The 18411-nt window shown below is 47.1% G+C and overlaps 1 protein-coding gene across 6 annotated transcripts in view; it reads right to left on the reverse strand.

The window, feature by feature from the left end:
- NSF (N-ethylmaleimide sensitive factor, vesicle fusing ATPase) overlaps positions 1-18411 on the reverse strand; it is a 98358-nt gene that overhangs the window by 35918 nt on the left and 44029 nt on the right. For all 6 annotated transcript variants that reach the window (XM_083709341.1, XM_083709342.1, XM_083709345.1 and 3 more), the window contains exon 8: positions 11954-12109. In XM_083709341.1, the coding sequence (XP_083565467.1) occupies positions 11954-12109 (156 nt within the window). The remainder of the gene's footprint in view (positions 1-11953; positions 12110-18411) is intronic.

Here is an 18411-nt window from a genome sequence, read left to right on the forward strand (position 1 = left end):
CTTTCTCTTTACATTTCCAACATATGTTTGACCCGGTTTTGTACATTTTACACTCCATGGTTTCTTGAGACAGATGGGTGCCAGCAACAACTATGCTGGCTACCGATTAAAGGCATATGAGCTGTTTGACAGTGTCTTAGTCTCCCTCAGACTCTCCTTCCACAGAGGTTTTAAAGCAGAGGTTGGATGGCCATCTGTCATGAATGCTTTTGTTGATATTCCTGCATTGCAGGGGGATGTGCTAGATCAGGTATAGGCAAACTTAGCCCTCCAGATATTTTGGGACTACAAATCCCATGATCCCTAGCTAACAGGACCAGTGGTCAGGGATGATGGGAATTGTAGTCCCAAAACATCTGGAAGGCCAAGTTTGCCTATGCCTGCACCAAATGAACCTCTGGGTCCCTTCCAACTGTACAATTCGATGATGTTTTGCAGCCCTGCTTTGCAAGCTCCTTTAACTGGGGATTGAATCTGAGATTAAGGCATATGCTCTACTACTGAATCATGAGAAATACGCTGAAGCAAACATGAAACAGCAGCAGTTGATTATTCCCTGCCGGTCTCTGGGATTGCTATCCACTTGATCTTGAGTGGTATCCGGAATGGCACCTCACGGCGCTGCAGTTCCCAGGAGCAGAACTAAGGCAAACTTGTTCCCTGGTTTGGAAAGGCTGGTGTGTAGCTCTGAAATGGGCTGAGTCACAACAGCAAATGTGATAATACTGTTGACATTTGTGAGTTGTTGTTGTTTTTTACAAAAGAAAAACAAAAATGATTCTCCTTTGCTATTGCCTTGATGGAGAATTGGATAACAAAAAATTTATTAGTCAGCTCTCAGGCATTCGAGAGAGACAACCAGAAAAGCAAATATACACACAGTGTATAAATGGGGGAGGAAAGAAAAATATCACTGGAGGTGAAAGACTAATTTTACACATGAACCAGCAAGGTGGTGATAAATTAAAAGTGATCCTTGTCAAATTAGTGTCAGGGTAGAGCCGGTTAATTCAGCATACTGGGGGAACACGATCTCTTGTGTAGCCAAAAAAACAGTGAGGCGGGATTCGAATGATGAGTGATGCCAGCAAAGGGGAATCCCAGCTTGCCGAGACGAGAGAGGCTACGGAAAGGCTACGAGCAAGTTGGGGCAGATTTCGCACAAGCAGGTTTAGGGAATTTCTGTTGTCAGGCAAGCCAGATGGACGTAATCCCTTGCTGCTGTGTGCTAGCCCCCTTGAAACAGGAGGCCACACGGTCAGGTGAAACACCCAAAGGCTTCACTTATTTGAGACTCACCATTATCAGACAACTGGCCAATAACAAGAATTATTGTGAATTGATCTGCATACATAATCACGCACATTTCATTGCTGGACCAAAATGTTATACTCAAAAACTTGCTCCTTGCCCATCATTAGACTACGCACTTAGCATCAGAGAGGGGATGTGCGCACATCTGTACTCTCAGAAAACATCCATTCACTCCAGCAATAGCTTCATCACTAAAGGACTCTACTGCTGAGCTGTCCACGTTGCCAACTCAATAGGGAATAAACAGTCATCAGTGCAGACATTACAAAACTGTGGTTGTTTAGTGTTAAATTATTGGTGGAGTAAGGTAAAGGGTCCCCTGACCATTAGGTCCAGTCGTGACCAACTCTAGGGTTGCGGTGCTCATCTCGCTTTACTGGCCGAGGGAGCCGGCGTACAGCTTCCGGGTCATGTGGCAAACCAGAGCAGTGCACAGAAATGCCGTTTACCTTCCTGCTGGAGCGGTACCTATTTATCTACTTGCACTTTGACGTGCTTTCAAACTGCTAGGTTGGCAGGAGCTGGGACCGAGCAAGAGGAGCTTACCCCGTCGCGGGGGATTCGAACCGCCGACCTTCTGATCGGCAAGCCCTAGGCTCTGTGGTTTAACCCACAGCGCCACCCGCATCCCCACTGGTGGAGTAAGCGACTGCTATTCCAGCACGCAGGGATGATGTGTCAGCAAGTGAAAATTCTAGTAGATCACAAGGAAGACTGGTCCACATATGAGAGAAGCAAGTCACAGCAAAAGGGGCAGGCTCCCTTGGCTTCTTCGGCAGCCCGTCCCATCTCTGTCTCTTCGTCTCCTTCCACTCCTTCCTCTGATTCTGGACTGCTCTCTGTCCCAGCCTCTTCCTGCTCACTAAACCATTACTGCATCTTCCACTTCCAACACCTCCGTTTCCCCGTCTTCTCCTTCTGACCACTCATCGTCGTCCCAACACCAGTCCCCTGGCTCTGAGCCTTCTTCCCCTGGGGGTTTCCTTGGGGATTCCCCAGCTTCTGCCTGCCACCAATCCTCTGCAACCAGCCGGTCCATAACAGCAACCACCTTGCTCTGTCACCAAGGCTCCGTCCTGTTTCCAGCAATGGCAGCTATGTGCCTTTGGGACACCCGCAAACTGGGCAGGAAGGCAACAAACCTCCACACAGCTTACAGTACTGAGAGGTATACTGCCATAGCTCAGTGTGGTGTAGTGGTTAAGAGCGGTAGTCTCGTAATCTGGGGAACCGGGTTCGCGTCTCCGCTCCTCCACATGCAGCTGCTGGGTGACCTTGGGCTAGTCACACTTCTCTGAAGTCTCTCAGCCCCACTCACCTCACAGAGTGTTTGTTGTGGGGGAGGAAGGGAAAGGAGAATGTTAGCCGCTTTGAGACTCCTTCGGGTAGTGATAAAGCGGGGCATCAAATCCACAGTCTTCTTCTTCTTCCCTGGTGTCTCCAGGTAGGGCTGAGAGGCGCTCCAGTCTGGAGCTCTGCCACCAGTCTATGTGGACAACACTGAGCTTGATGGACCTAAGGTTCGGACTCTGTGTAAGGCAACTTCCTCTGTCCCTGTGCCTCTGAACAGGGGAGGTTCTGTTTTAGGTGCAACACCTAAAAACATAGATATTAACCTCTAGAAATATTTCTAATCTAACTGAGCAGCAACCGCCACATTTCGTGGCGACGAACTCCATCCGTTAATTCAACACTACAAAGTCTCTTTTGTCTGCCCTGAACCCACTGCCAATCAATTCCACGGGATGCTCCCAAGTTGTTGTTGTTCAGTATATTTGTATACTGCCCTTATAATGCGGGTGGGCGCTGTGGTCTAAACCACTGAGCCTCTTGGGCTTGCCAATCAGAAGGTCGGCGGTTCAAATCCCCGCAATGGGGTGAGCTCCTGTTGCTCCGCCCCAGCTCCTGCCAACCTAGCAGTTTGAAAGCACACCAGTGTGAGTAGATAAATAGATACCGCTGTGGCGGGAAGGTAATTGGTGTTTCCGTGCACTCTGGTTTCCGTCACGGTGTCCCGTTGCGCCAGAAGCAGTTTAGTCATGCTGGCTACATGACCCGGAAAGCTGTCTGTGGACAAACGCTGGCTCCCTCGGCCTGAAAGCGAGATGAGCGCTGCAACCCCATAGTCGCCTTTGACCGGACCTAACCGTCCAGGGGTCCTTTACCTTTGACCTATACCGCCCTACATCTGCAGGTCTCAGGCTGCTTAAAACATAAAATCACAATATAAAAACACAAAATGCACAATAAAAACAAAAGCAACCCAATAATCTCCCCTCCCCAGCTTTGTTCTAGCATTATGAGGACAAAAGCAATCACAACCTAAAAGTGGCCTGGGAATATTGCTTTGCCATCTTTTGTTAAGCAGGAGATACCATCCATTAAACCTGGGACCTTCGAGAGAGACTAAACATGTTCTCTGCCGCTGGTCTTGCTTCCCCCATCCCCTCACCTCTTCTCCACCTGAAAAGCATCCCTCTAAAAATCGCGCCCACCTGGCCAACATGGGAAGCAATGAGAACACGGAGACAGGCTTCCATTCAAAATAGGAAAGTGATGACAAACTTGGAAAATGTCACGGCTCGAGACTGCGCCGTGGGCTCCTCCTGCAGCGAGACAACACTTGGCTTCGTAGCTTATCTCCGCTCCGGGAGAAAGGCAGGCAGTGTCTCCAAATGTCAGTGCGGTTAACAAAGAACCTTACAAAACTTATCCTCTTCCTCTGGGTGGGCATTTCTGAATGCCTCCGTCTAGCACGAGGACCATTCCCCACTGAAGGTCACTCGCGTTAACAGGGCACCAGGGTTATCGAGCGGCTTTTAATTACTCGCTCACCCGCTCACAACAGGAAACAAATAAGCCAAACAACGAAATAAGAGCAACAGATAAATCAAGGGCCAAAGACAACGTTGTCATCACCGTAGCAGGCTCCCCACAAACAAAGGAATTCTCAGCAGGTTGACATATGGTGAAAATTAGACAGAGACAACCGTACTCTCATTGTATCTCGGGAAACTGGTCTGTAAAGGTCAGCTTCAGGTGCCATTCATGGGATTAGCTGCTCCCAACCTACTCACCGACTCTTCCAGTCTTTTCATACTACTCAGGTGCATGCATAAGTGACATTTGTAGCCTGGGAATGTTGCTCAGTGGGAACAGAACAGACTTTATTTGATCATTTCGTCAACCTACAGGTGTACCCACAAAAGGCAGGCACTAAAATGGGTTGGGAGGGGGAAGGTGGGAGATGCTCCCATTTAGACAGCTTCATTAATGTACGTAGCATTGTACAGAGTTTCGTGAGGTTGGGGCCTCCAGCCTCTTTAGCTAATAGTAATAATAATAATAATTTTTTATATATATCCTGCCCTCCCCAGCCGAAGCCAGGCTCAGAGCAGCTAACAACAGTAAAATGATACAACATTCTAAAATCAGTTCATTATAAAATCAGTTCAAATCAGATTAATGGCAACCATTGGGTTAGAGTTCTGTGAGGTTTGCCAAAGGCCTGGTGGAACAGCTCTGTATTGCGGGCCCTGCAGAAAAATGTCAAGTCCCGCAGGGCCCTAGTCTCTTCTGACAGAGCGTTCCACCAGATTGGAGCCACAGCCAAAAAAGCCCTGGCTCTGGTTGAGGCCAGCCTAACCTCTCTGTGGCCCGGGACCTCCAAGGTGTTTTTGTTTGAAGACAGGGAGGTCCTCAATTTCAACAGTGCAGAAGAAAACAGGTGGAGGGGCAGAGACGGTCAAAGATAGTAAGGGCTGAATATGAGCAAGTGTGAACTTTAGCCTGGTTCTAATTGAGGATTAAAATTAAGGGGTTAAGCCAAAAGGGAACTCATCATTTGTTTATTTGGGCATGCAGTTTGTAAAAGGTAAAGGTAAAGGTACCCCTGCCCATACGGGCCAGTCTTGACAGACTCTAGGGTTGTGCGCCCATCTCACTTAAAAGGCCAGGGGCCAGCGCTGTCCAGAGACACTTTCCGGGTCACGAGGCCAGCGTGACAAAGCTGCATCTGGCAAGCCAGCGCAGCACACGGAAACGCCGTTTACCTTCCCGCCAGTAAGCGGTCCCTATTTATCTACTTGCACCCGGGGGTGCTTTCGAACTGCTAGGTTGGCAGGCGCTGGGACCGAACAACGGGAGCGCACCCCGCCACGGGGATTCGAACCGCCGACCTTTCGATCAGCAAGCCCTAGGCGCTGAGGCTTTTACCCACAGCGCCACCCGCATCCCTGATGCCGTTTGTTGGCTGCCCCATAGGAGAAAGTTCTCTGGGTGGTGTGCAGCGCAAAATAAGTCAACACAAATGAAAAAATCATACCGTAATAAAAGGCAACAAAAAACGCCCATTTAATACAACAGAGCAAAACAAATCAATTAAAAGCAGGGGGCAGGTAAACTGAACAGCCTGCAAAGCTAAAGCAATATGATGAACAGCAGTATAATCCGTTGGGGCGGAAAGGTCTTTGCCTGGCATTGAGAGAAGTATGGCATTCCACAAACTGGGAGCCACCACTAAAAAGACTCCATCACTCGCAGCCCCCTATCGTATCTCATGTGGCAGAGGCACTTGAAGAAGGGCTCAAATATCTCAAGATACATGCAGGGAGAGGTAATCTTCCAAGTACCAAACTAAGAAGGGATTTAAAGATAAAAAACAGCACTTTTTTATCTGGGCCAAACAATGGAGCCAGTGGAGCATTCCATAACACCATCCAAGTTAGCCCTCTTGCATTCACATTCCGTGCCCTGTTCTGATTTTCGAATTACACATCATTGGTGTCCAACGGCAGGGGTCAAGAAGTGGAACTTCACACTGCACCACAGTGCTGTGATATCATGCATATGTTTTACGCAACAATACAGCAGGAAGACAGTAACTGAATGAGCGACGGCTGTTTCTGGTGGCTGTCATGCACTTAGCATAACGTCTATTGACCTCTACTGTTATGTTTTATCCTAAGACCACCTGCAGGAAAAGTTGACAAAGAAGGAAGATGAATTGGAACCAACGGACCTCTAGGATTTATGTGAACTGCAGAACAATTATCTCCTTCTGATGGAATGTGGGGGAGATCAGATTAAAGCAGGAATTCTTAACACACATACAGAAAAGCCCTGGGCTACGAAGTAAAAATTGCACACATTTTTAAAAACACACACACAGAAAAACTTTGAGCCCCAAAGTGGGACTCAAGGCTTGCTCGCTTAAAAAATAATAATAACTATGTTTCATCATGTAATTTTAGGCTTTTAGCAAAATCGCAGCCGCAGAGGAGACATGCCAGCAGCCTCATCCACTAAGAGCTTGAAAATGAGAAGGCGGCCGAACAGCTGCTTGAAGATTATAGAAAAGGCCACCAGCACAGGAATGGGTTGCAGCTCGCTGAGGCTTAAGTTTCAGCCATCAATTGCAGGCAGCCTTTTAGGCATCAGGACTGGCCCTCATCGTTGGCCAACTGTCAGCCAATGTGGTAACGGTAAAGGGACCCCTGACCATTAGGTCGAGTCATGGCCGACTCTGGGGTTGCAGTGCTCATCTCACTTTATTGGCCGAGGGAGCCGGCGTACAGCTTCCAGGTCACGTGGCCAGCATGACTAAGCCGCTTCTGGCGAACCAGAGCAGCGCACGGAAATGCCGTTTACCTTCCCGCCGGAGTGGTACCTATTTATCTACTTGCACTTTGACATGCTTTCAAACTGCTAGGGATTCGAACCGCTGACCTTCTGATTGGCAAGTCCTAGGCTCTGTGGTTTAACCCACAGCACCACCCGCGTCCCTCAGCCAATGTGGTACTTATGGTCAAATAGAGAGCTTTAAATCCAGTCCCTCTCTCTTTCTCCATCTCCTCTGGAACAAGAGTGCTGAGACACACTGGCTCAACGTAACACAAACCAATTGGCTAACCACAGTTAGGCATCCCAGAAGGCGCTGAACATTTGAATCCTGATCCTTTGCACAAAAATGTGCTGCTTCCCATTGGGAACACATAATGCTAAGCCAGAGAAGAGTTCACAACTGCCCCTTCTCCAGTCCTGCAGCCGTTGCACCATTTTAACCAGTATTTGTTATCGGGTTTACAGCTCGTGGATTGCCGGGAGGGTATGAACCACAAGCCCTGGTTTGGACGACACACGAAGCCAAGCCATAATTTAGCTTCCAGCAGCAAAGCCAAAGGATTGCAGGAGGAGCACAGCAGCTAGGATCTCATCTCCAGGAGTGATCACATTTGAAATAAGCCACGGTTTAGCTTAGCATTACAGGCAGGGGCCAGAAGCTTGTTTTTAAAATAAAAGGTGATATGCCAAAGGATTGACTTGATAATAGAATTTAGCTTCCGGTCTAGTATTTGCTATGCAAAGATCCGTATAGTTAAAGCTATGGTTTTCCCAGTAGTGATGTATGGAAGTGAGAGCTGGACCAGAAAGAAGGCTGGTCGCCAAAGAACAGATGCTTTTGAATTATGGTGCTGGAGGAGACTCTTGAGAGTCCCATGGGCTGCAAGAAGATCAAACCTCTCCATTCTGAAGGAAATCAGCCCTGAGTGCTCACTGGAAGGACAGATCCTGAAGCTGAGGCTCCAATACTTTGGACACTTCATGAGAAGAGAAGACTCCCTGGAAAAGACCTTCATGTTGGGAAAGATGGAGGGCACAAGGAGAAGGGGACGACAGAGGACGAGATGGTTGGACAGTGTTCTCGAAGCTACCAGCATGAGCCTGACCATACTGCGGGAGGCAGTGGAAGACAGGAGTGCCTGGCGTTCTCTGGTCCATGGAGTCACGAAGAGTTGGACACAACTAAACGACTAAACAACAACAACAACAAGCAAGAGCAACTACACTGGAAGACAAAATCTCTGCAGGAACCAATTCAAAGGGCTGTCAAAATTTGGCTTAGGATAGGTCATGGAGCACTAGCGATTCTGCCACTGCAACCAGCCACTATAATAAATGAGGACAAACAGGAATGTCCCAGGTCTTAGCCGGAAACCCATACTTGAAATGGAAGGAAGCAGAATGGGACAGGCCACCATAGGCAGAGCACAAAAACACCCAGCCCAAAACTGTTTTAGGCTGCTACCCAGTTCAATTTGAATGCTTCCTTTCCCCCTCATAATTGGGGAGCAAACATGGCTGAGGAGGAGAACCCGTCCATTGTCCTAGAGGATGGAAACTTTGCTACGTTAATTACCACTAGGATGGTCAGGCATAATGTCAAATCCAAGGGCCTCCATCCTCCTCCATTCATTTTTATGTACCCCAGCAAGCCAGCAAGTCATGGATGCTGGAAGACGCCTCTCTGGGCTCTCTCTCTCAAGTCCAATCTAGAAAGCAGCAAAGAGGGTTTTGGTTCCTTTAATATTCGACCTACTGTGTCATCAGTGTCCACGAAACTTTATTCCGTGATGGATTTATTCGCATTATTGCCACAAGAAATGAGCACGGCTACCCACTGTCTTCTAGAATTTGGCGATGGGGCTCAAAACAACTTACCCTATTTTTCACTCCATAGGGCGCACCGGACCATAGGGCACACCTAGTTTTTAGGGGGGGGGAATCAAGAAAAAAAATCTTATTCCCCCCCAGCCCCAAAGAGACGGAGGGGTTGCACACGGCTATGTCACAAGCCAAGGCAGCCAGCAGGATGGATCCCGCTGGCTGTTTTGGCTTCCTCTTTAGCCCCATGCAACCTCTCCCCTGCCGGTAGAGGCTGCGCGGGGCTTAAGAAGCCATAGCCACGTGCAGCCTCTCCCTGCTGGAGGGGCTGCGCGCGGCTATCCCTGAAGCCTGGAGAGCGAGAGGGGTCGGTGCGCACCAACGCCTCTCGCTCTCCAGGCTTCAGCGAAAGCAACGCGAAGCCTTTGGAGCACGGAGGGAGCGCTCCCTCTGCGCTTCGGAGGCTTAGAGTTGCAATCGTTGAAGCCAAAGAGCCTGCATTCGCTCCATAGGATGCACACACATTTCCCCTCAATTTTTGAAGGGGGAAAAGTGCATCCTATAGAGCGAAAAATACGGTAGTTACTTCCTAGTTTTGCTCCGTACTCTTGTACAACACCTGTTCGCTTTACTGGGGCTGTGTGACCCACCAGGGGCCAGCCTTAATGGCCCCCCAAAAACCCACCGCCTCACAGATGCAGCACGCTGAAGTGGATTTATAAAACTCCTTCTCTCCTCCTCCCTTTCATAAGAGCTGGTGGAAACCACGCTGAAGCATACAGCAATGCAAGATGGGTCAATCTTGGCCAAGCTGCATCTGGCATATTGACTGCTGCTCACTTGTGAGGCACAAGAGGAGGGAAAGGCAAGAGAGAGAGAGAGAGAAAACACAAAAGGGGTTCTTGGGGGCAGATCTGCGACTGCTACTTTGCGCAGGGCTGAGGAATGGCTTTCTTCTCCCTCCCCTCCCCCTCATGAATTATTACGGCGGACCCGAGCAGATGTCAACCTGGCATCTGAGCCCTGAAATATAGTTGGAAGAGCAAGTCATAACTAATGCACGGCGGGGGAAGGATGAGTGTCAGGAAGCGGCACTTTTCTTCAAATTTCAGATAAGCTTCTTTCGCCTAAGGGAGGCCTGTCGAAGAAGAGAAAGGGAACTGGGATGGAAGGCTTAAAGCTCCGCTTGCGAGGCAGCAAGCATCCTACTCGAAGTGGGCCGTAGCACGTTGAGGAACAAGCGTTCAGCAGGAACAACAATGACCCTGGCAGGAACAGATACTGATTGGCAAGTCCATATACTTCCACTGTGCATCAGGATGCTTCTAAAGCTTCATTTATATGTTCCCTGGAACAGCACGAGGATCCTATCTTCAAATGTCAAAGTTCAACATTTTACAGTAAAACTGGGAAGAAGTTATTATGGACAAAGGGGTATCAGAAAATGAGCTACTAGTATGGTAGGTTCACTGGAAGCAAGCTCATTCCAAGACCTGAACCCACTGCCAATCAATTCCACGGGATGCTCCCAAGTTGTTGTTGTTCGCTATATTTGTATACCACCCTTACAATGCGGGTGGGCGCTGTGGTCTAAACCACTGAGCCTCTTGGGCATGCCAATCAGAAGGTCAGTGGTTTGAAGCCACGCGACGGGGTGAGCTCCCATTGCTCTGTCCCAACTCCTGCCAACCTAGCACTTCGAAAGCATGCCAGTGTGAGTAGATAAATAGGTACCACTGCGGCGGGAAGGTAAAGGGCATTTCCATGAGCTCTGGTTTCCATCACAGTGTCCCGTTGTGCCAGAAGCAGTATAATCATGCTGGCTACATGACCCGGAAAGCTGTCTGTGGACAAACGCTGACTCTCTAGGCCTGAAAGTGAGATGAGCGGAGCAACCCCATAGTCTTTTACCTTGTAGGTATTTCACACAAACGCTCCTACTGGGGCTGGAAAGGGGTTAGTTTAACCTCCAGCTTGCTAGTAAAACTGAATTACTGCATCCTGAAATGCCTGTCTAAAAAGTGTGTCACCAACATGAAGAGTCTGGAAAGCTCTGCTCTAACCACATAAGGTTGAGGTTAAGAGGAAAGGGTGCCTCCAGTTACATGCTTCGGGTTACAATCCCAATCTCATTTACCTGGGAGTAAGACTCACTGAGTTAAATGGGACTCCTGAGTAGATACAGTTAGTGTTGCAGGCTCAGGCATTTTGATGAACTTGGAGTTATGGGAACCAGCCTAGCCAAGAAGCTGCACTGAGCAGAGTGGGTTACAGCACCCCATCTTGTGGCTTCGATTATTCAGAGGGAATCCCATCAATTTAACACTAGCAATTCAAGCTGTTTTCAGCGGCTGCCGTAAACAACGGGATAAGCCCTTCCGTTCCATTTTGGTGCCAAACCAGGTGAAATCCCTGCTTTGGTGCCAAACCAGGTGAAATCCCTGCAATAGTTGCACAGAAGGAACCTGAAGCACAGTGGGCACCCAGCAGGGAATAACTGGCTGTTCAGCTCAGGCTTATAATTTGATTTTGCCTGGAACCAAGCACTGCTCCAATCTCCACTTCATCTTTATACTCCATGAAATCAAACCCTAAAAAAAAGACTGCCCTGTTTTGTTTAGCTACCACTGCCTAAGGGAGAGGGGGCAAAATGCTGCAATATTTGATAGTCCTCGTGGCTTGCATGTCTGGGTTTTCCACATTTCCTGCTCCTGTCACTTCTCCTCTCCTATCTTAGTCATCTCCTATTTCACCCCCTTTGTACATCACTATCCGTGGGAAGCGGGTGGCGCTGTGGTCTAAACCACTGAGCCTCTTGGGCTTGCCGATCAGAAGGCTGGCAGTTCAAATCCCCGCGACAGAGCTCCCCTTGCTCTGTCCCAATTCCTGCCGATCTAGCAGTTCGAAAGCACACCAGTGCAAGTAGATAAATAGGTATTTCCATGCGCTCTGGTTTCCATCACAGTGTCTCATTGCGCCAGAAGCGGTTTAGGCATGCTGGCCACATGACCTGGAAAGTCGTCTGTGGACAAACGTCGGCTCCGTTGGCCTGAAAGCGAGATGACCGCTGCCACTCCATAGTCGCCTTTGACTGGACTTAACCACCCAGGAGTCCTTTACCTTACCTTTTACCTTTACGTCATCATCCTTTATACACCATTGTGGGATTTCGTTCTCCTTTAGCTTTGGTACTCACCCATCTGCTCCACAATCTCAGGTGGGAACACTCGGGAGGCAAAGGCCCGCCGGAAGATGTCAGAGAACTCCTTATCAAGACCCCCAATGCCCATCTTCTCAAAGTTCCAGTCAGGGTTGATGATCGACTGGCGATTTTCTCTGGTTTTGGATTTGCCTGTGGGAAAGGAGAAAGGAGTCAGCTCAAGTTTGACAAATTCAATCAGCGCATGGGAATGTTGCAGAGTTCTGTTTCCTGTGTGCAAGATGCTAAAGCAAACTTTGAACACAGTGTAGTGTGTGTGTGTGTGTGTGTGTGTGTGTGTGTGTGTACAGAGGTTAAGAACAAGAGCCACAAATTCAGGGGTGGATTAAGACCTTTAGAGACCCTAAGCACTTAAAAGATTTTGGTGCCCCCATATATATCTAATTCAAAATATAAACAATAACAACCCGCAAAATAAATTTATTTTTTTAAATGAAACAAAGCCTACAGTAAGATGGAAAATATTTTTGTCTACTTTCACTTTATATTCGATAAAAATTTCTCCTACTTTTTCTGATTGCAAAGTCTTTGCTCAAATTGTCAAAACTAATCTTACATAATACACATCTGCTTCCATACTTAGTAGAGATAAGGCCTTGAGCCTGCCTTGTTGAATAGTTGTTCTGTTGGGATTTTTAATATACAGCCGTACCTTGGAAGGTGAACGGAATCCGTTCCGAAAGTCCGTTCGACTTCCAAAATGTTCGAGAACTAAGCTGTTTGAAAACCAAGGTACGACTGTACTTCAGCTGAGAAAATGAACACTCAGGTGAGCAATTTGTGACCATTAATGTAAAAATTGGAATGGAAAATTTCTGTGGTGCCCCTCTTCCCTTGATGCCCTAAGCACATGCTTATTTTGCTTAATCCAGCCTATTCACATCTCAGTTCAGCCTTGGATCTGCTGAACGGACCCAGGAAAGCAACCATATCTCAGCTTCAGCCCCATACTACCAATCTAACGTGGGGATTATTACCCCGATGTCCTTGCAGAGTTGTAAAGATTACAAAGATGTGAGCTAAATGCATTTCATACTTAGAAGGAGGGGGGGAGAGAGACCATCATAGGAAAGGATCAATTCTGATGACTGGCAATTAATTTAAGCAATTGATCAAATACTTGAGCTAACTTGAGGGTGTGGAAAGGAGCGTTCTCTTCCATGGAAGAAAAACACACACCAAGCACCAGGAGCCAATACACTCCTGTTGTTTTAAATATACTTTTAACTGCAGCACAGGGAAGCCACAGATGATATAGAACACGTAGCAGTCATTGCTGGTCTAGACCCTATAATTGATTTCACGTTGAAAGTACTGTAAGTAGAAATCAATACTGCAGTAGTCCTGACATCAAAGGGGAAAGTAGGTTTTTGTTTGATTTATTTCTTTGGAAAAGGTGGCCAGCATGTCCTATACACATCTACTCAAAAGCAAGCCCTGTTGCATTCAGTTGAGCTTACTCTCAGGTAGGTGACTATAGGAATGCAGCCTAAAGGACTCAAGAGACTTTTAAAATTACAGTATATTTGGTTTTTTAATTCTATTTCCTATAACAACGGTATATTTCTATTACATTTTAGAACTGACTTTCAACCAAATGCATAACGGTTTACATTTGTGTAACACATAGAAACCCTAAAAACAATACAGTCGTACCTTGGTTGTTGAACACCTTGGAACTCGGACGTTTTGGCTCCCCAACGCCGCAAATCCAGAAGTGATTGTTCCGGTTTGCAAACGTTCTTTTGGAAGCCGAACGTCCGACGGGGCTTCCAGGGCTTCTGATTGGCTGCAGGAGCTTCCTGCAGCCAAGCAGAAGCTGTGATTTGGTTTTTGAATTTTTTGGAAGTAAAACAGACTTCCAGAACGGATTCCGTTAACTTCCAAGGTACGACTGTACTGTTTTCTACTGAAGAAAGCAAACCAGTTACTATCTTTGTACCACCATTCCATTCTCTGGTCAGAGCAGAGAATTACCCGGTATGAAAAAGCATCAGAAAAAAACTGGGAGAAACAGCATCTTTTGGATAGGTTGGTAAAATAATAATAATAATTAGGGCGTAAAATTACTCTCCAGCCTTAAAGTTGCTTTTATCTTCTGTGTTATTGTTTCCCAGCCCCAACAAAAGCACAGCAAGTCCCCTTTCTGTATTTTATCTTGCAATGCACATGCAGAGGTGACGCCTCCTGGTTAGCTGACCTGGTTTAACAACAAAAAATGGTCTGCTAACCGTAGTCCAGCTTCTGTGAAGGAAGGGGAAGTTGTCAGTTTGGCTGGGATTTAATTACAACCGTGCAGACACAAAGGCTAGCTGAGGACTAGGGAAGAGGCGCTGGGAGGTAGGGAAGCTAGAGGACAGGGAGACAGGATGCAAGAAGGCTGGGGAAAGTTACAGAGCAGACAGAGACAGGTGGAAAAGAAGTTGGCAGAGAGAATGCTCAAAGAAAAGGGCAGAGAAAGGCACAGAGTCGAGGCAAGGGCAAATGGGAAAGGTGGCTCCAACGAAACTCAGCGGTGCTTGAGGTCAGGAGGGCCTATATGATATGGGGTCAAGACTGTTAGGAAGGCAGCCATGAGATATGGGCCTTAAAAAGTGAGCAAAGTAGGTCATGGCCTGAACAGAGGAGACCCTCAGCAAATCAAGGATGCAGGAGATATGGAAATAAAAAAGGTGCTAAGGCGGTTGGGGGGGGATAGGTTTGGGGCAGAGCTACACACGGCCTAGACTCTAGAACATGGGTAGGCAAACTATGGCCCAGGGGCCGGATCCGGCCCAATCGTCTTTTAAATCTGGCCCGTGGACAGTCTGGGAATCAGCGTGTTTTTACATGAGTAGAATGTGCCCTTTTATTCCAAATGCATCTCTGGGTTATTTGTGGGGCCTGCCTGGTGTTTTTAAATGAGTAGAATGCGTACTTTTATTTAAAATGCATCTCTGGGTTATTTGTGGGGCCTGCCTGGTGTTTTTAAATGAGTAGAATGCATACTTTTATTTAAAATGCATCTCTGGGTTGCTTGTTGGGCACAGAAATTCATTCATTCCCCCCCAATAAAAATATATATATATAGTCCAGCCCTCCACAAGGTCTAAGGGACAGTGGACTGGCCCTCTGCTAAAAAAAATGTTGACCCCTGCTCTGGAAACATGTGGGGCTGTATAAACTGGCAGGAAGGAAGGAGGCGAGGGAACGAGGGCCAAGGAGCCATGCCACCAAGTGGACTTAGGACTGCTTGGCTTGCAGCAGGAATGGCGAACCTGTGATTCTCCTCCACGTGTTGTTGGACTACAATTCCCATCAGCCTCTGGAGGGCCACAGGCTTCACATACAGAGTGCTTTAGAGCCAAGTGAATTCTGCCTGCTGTGGTTCCTACTGCTATATGGGTGTAATTTTGTGATCCATCAACACTAAGGAGCAGTGGCAGACCTGAAAGAGGCACACATGTAGCGATTTATGTACTGATTTAAAGAGCTCAGCCAGTCTTCGTCTGCAGGCTTTTGGTGTTTTCATTTATTTTGTTTCCTGCAGGATGGCTGCAATCATACAACCTCTTCCCAGAGTTAGCTGGCCTCTTAAGACTGCTTAATTTTTACCTTTTACTTTTCTGATTCTCTGCTGCCACACGCTGGTTGTAGGCCGTATTTTAAAATTTGAAAGCAACATGTCTGGGGCCATTCATTCGCTCAGAAAAACTTTCTTCGCTTGATTCCGGAGTCCGATTTTACAATACCGCCTTGTTAAAGAATGCGGTTTTAAATGTGCGCAAATGATGTTATCAATCGAACAAGCCGCTTAAAGCAGGGCAAGACAAGGCAGATCCTGCTGGAATTAGCACACTGCTGATTTTAAAAAAGGAAAGGTTTCGACTCAGGTAGTCACCAGCACCTTGCGCAAACTCAGTGCTAAATATATGAGTGCTAAATATATGAGGGCCACATGCATCTATCAGGGTACACAACGCACCAATAATAATAATATCCAAGTTGAAACTAGATTGTGGGTTGATTGATGCTGATGAAAAACAAAAACCAGCAGAACCCCATTTCCAACACAAGGAGGCTAATTTCAATGCCAACCCTGCAGTACTACCACACCCAGGTACAGAACCCTGCAACTGTGAAGTCTAACTGCCACATGGGCAGGGTTTTCCCAGGTCCAAAACAAAAAGGAAGAGCTGCAGAAAAACATCATTGTCATTTTCCCAACCGGTTAGCATAGAGTAGCCCTGATTTCACAATAGGTTCCAAAAGTTCATGCCCAAACACATTGCAAAGGCAGAACAGAGGGGCCCTGCTTAGCCAAAAGCTGTTTTTTACAGGGCACTTTTTCCCAGTCAGTGGAGATGAGTAAGTAAGAGCAGGGATTTGTGCATTGCCGTGATATTTCTGGCACTTATGGCTGCAGAGATCCACTGCAACCAACACTTGTGGAAATCTCAGAAGTCAGAAGTGCGGCTGAGTAAGATTTCCAGTGGTTGGGGTGGGGCTCCAGTTCTCTCTAGAGACCCCTGCTTCTACTTGCTACATCAGAATAGATTATGCAAAGTAACAGAAGCTGCTCGATTTGAAGAAATGTACACTAGTACCTTGGATCCCGGGTGCCTTGCAAGTCAAATGTTTTGGCTCCCGAACGCCACAAACTCAGAAGTGGCTGTTCCGGTTTGCAAACGTTCTTTGGAACTCAAATGTCCGACACTGCTTCCGCAGCTTCCAATTGGCCGCAGGAGCTTCCTGCAGCCAATCAGAAGCCGTGCCTTGGTTTCCGAACGTTTTGGAAGTCGAGCGGACTTCCGGAACGGATCTCGTCCGACTTCTGACGTACATGCTAACAGATTTCAACTTCTCCGTACGCAAAATTGGGACTGCCTGGCTACCAAACCTTTAACTTTTAAAAAAAGTTAAGCCTTGTCTATCAACTCTCCTTTTGATTTGATCAGTTCCCCAACCCACATACAGGTATTTCTCTTCTTTCTTGCATCATTTTTGCTCCCTGCAGCTCCTCCTACCCGCTCCTGTTCCGGCCATGCAAGCAGCTAAAAAGGGGTTCATGCAGAGCAGTTTTCCTCCCGGCTTGACCCACTCACCCAGCCAGCTCCTCTGCACCTTCTGAGCACAGAGGGCAAAGGAACGAGAGCCAGAGAGCAAGTGGGCATTCAAGGGAACGAGTGAGATCCAGAATGCAAGTTCCTGCTGGATGCTTTGGCATAACCCCACTTCCCCAAGGCCTGCCCTGTCTCCTCCTGCAAGAGACACGAAGGGGAGCCGAGTGGAATATCCATCCTTCTAGAGGGACCTGGCAGGGTTAGTCTTCGCCCCACCTGAACACTCCAAGGGGGCCTTGTCTTCGCTGCCGGAAAAGCCCTAGTTCTTAGCCTTTGGGATGAGATTTGGCTTTTTCCATTCATTATCATCTCCCTGGGGACACACCTCAGTTGCTTATACAGTCGTACCTTGGTTCCTGAACGGAATCCATTCCGGAAGTCTGTTTGACTTCCAAAATCTCCAGAAACCAAGGCATGGCTTCTGATTGGCTGCAGGAAGGTCCTGCAGCCAATCAGAAGCCACGTCGGACATTCGGCTTCCAAAAATAGTTCGCAATCCGGAACACTCATTTTCAAGTTTGCGGCGTTTGGGAGCCAAAACGTTCAAGAACGAAGCTGTTCGAAAACCAAAGTACGACTGTACTCCTTGATTTGGGCATACAGTGGTACCTTGGTCCTCAAACAGCCTGGCTCCCAAACAAATCGGCTCCAGTACACCGTAAACCCGAAAGTGTTTCGGTTTGCGAATGTTTTTTGGAAGCTGAACATTTGAAGCGGCTTCCGATTGAGTGCAGGAACCTCCTGCAGCCACTTGGAAGCCACACCTTGGTTTTCGAACAGTTTCGGGAGTCGAATGGACTCCCGGAACGGATTAAGCTCGAGAACCAAGGTACCACCGTATCTGTAACTAACCCCCTTTTCGTTTTTTGTTTTTTTTATAAAGATTTTTATTAAGGTTTCAACAAATTTTATCATAACAAACAAAACAAGACAACACAATAACAAACAATAAACAATATAAAACATAAAAATCAAACAAAAATATATAAGTTCCACTCTTAATTTCATGTAACTTACTTTCCCAACTTCCTCACACCTCCCTTTTCTGTATTCCAATTTCCAATTTAGTTTCAGCAAATTCTTCCTCTATTTAACAGATTTTAATATTGCTTGATTTCTTTTAAATTAACCATTACCGCTATTATCCACTTATCTTCTAATCCCCCATCATTGATTAATTTTGCTATATTTCTTTACTTGTTACTTGTAAAACATCTTTGCACATTCCCTTCAACTTTGTCACTAATGCCGCACTATCTCTGTATCCTGCATCGCTTTAACATTCAAATAGTTTACAATGTTTTTGCAGATAATCTTTAAATTTCTTCCAAC

The sequence above is a fragment of the Podarcis gaigeae genome (genome assembly GCF_964106915.1).
Source record: "Podarcis gaigeae genome assembly, chromosome: 13".
In the NCBI taxonomy this organism is placed as follows: domain Eukaryota; kingdom Metazoa; phylum Chordata; class Lepidosauria; order Squamata; family Lacertidae; genus Podarcis; species Podarcis gaigeae.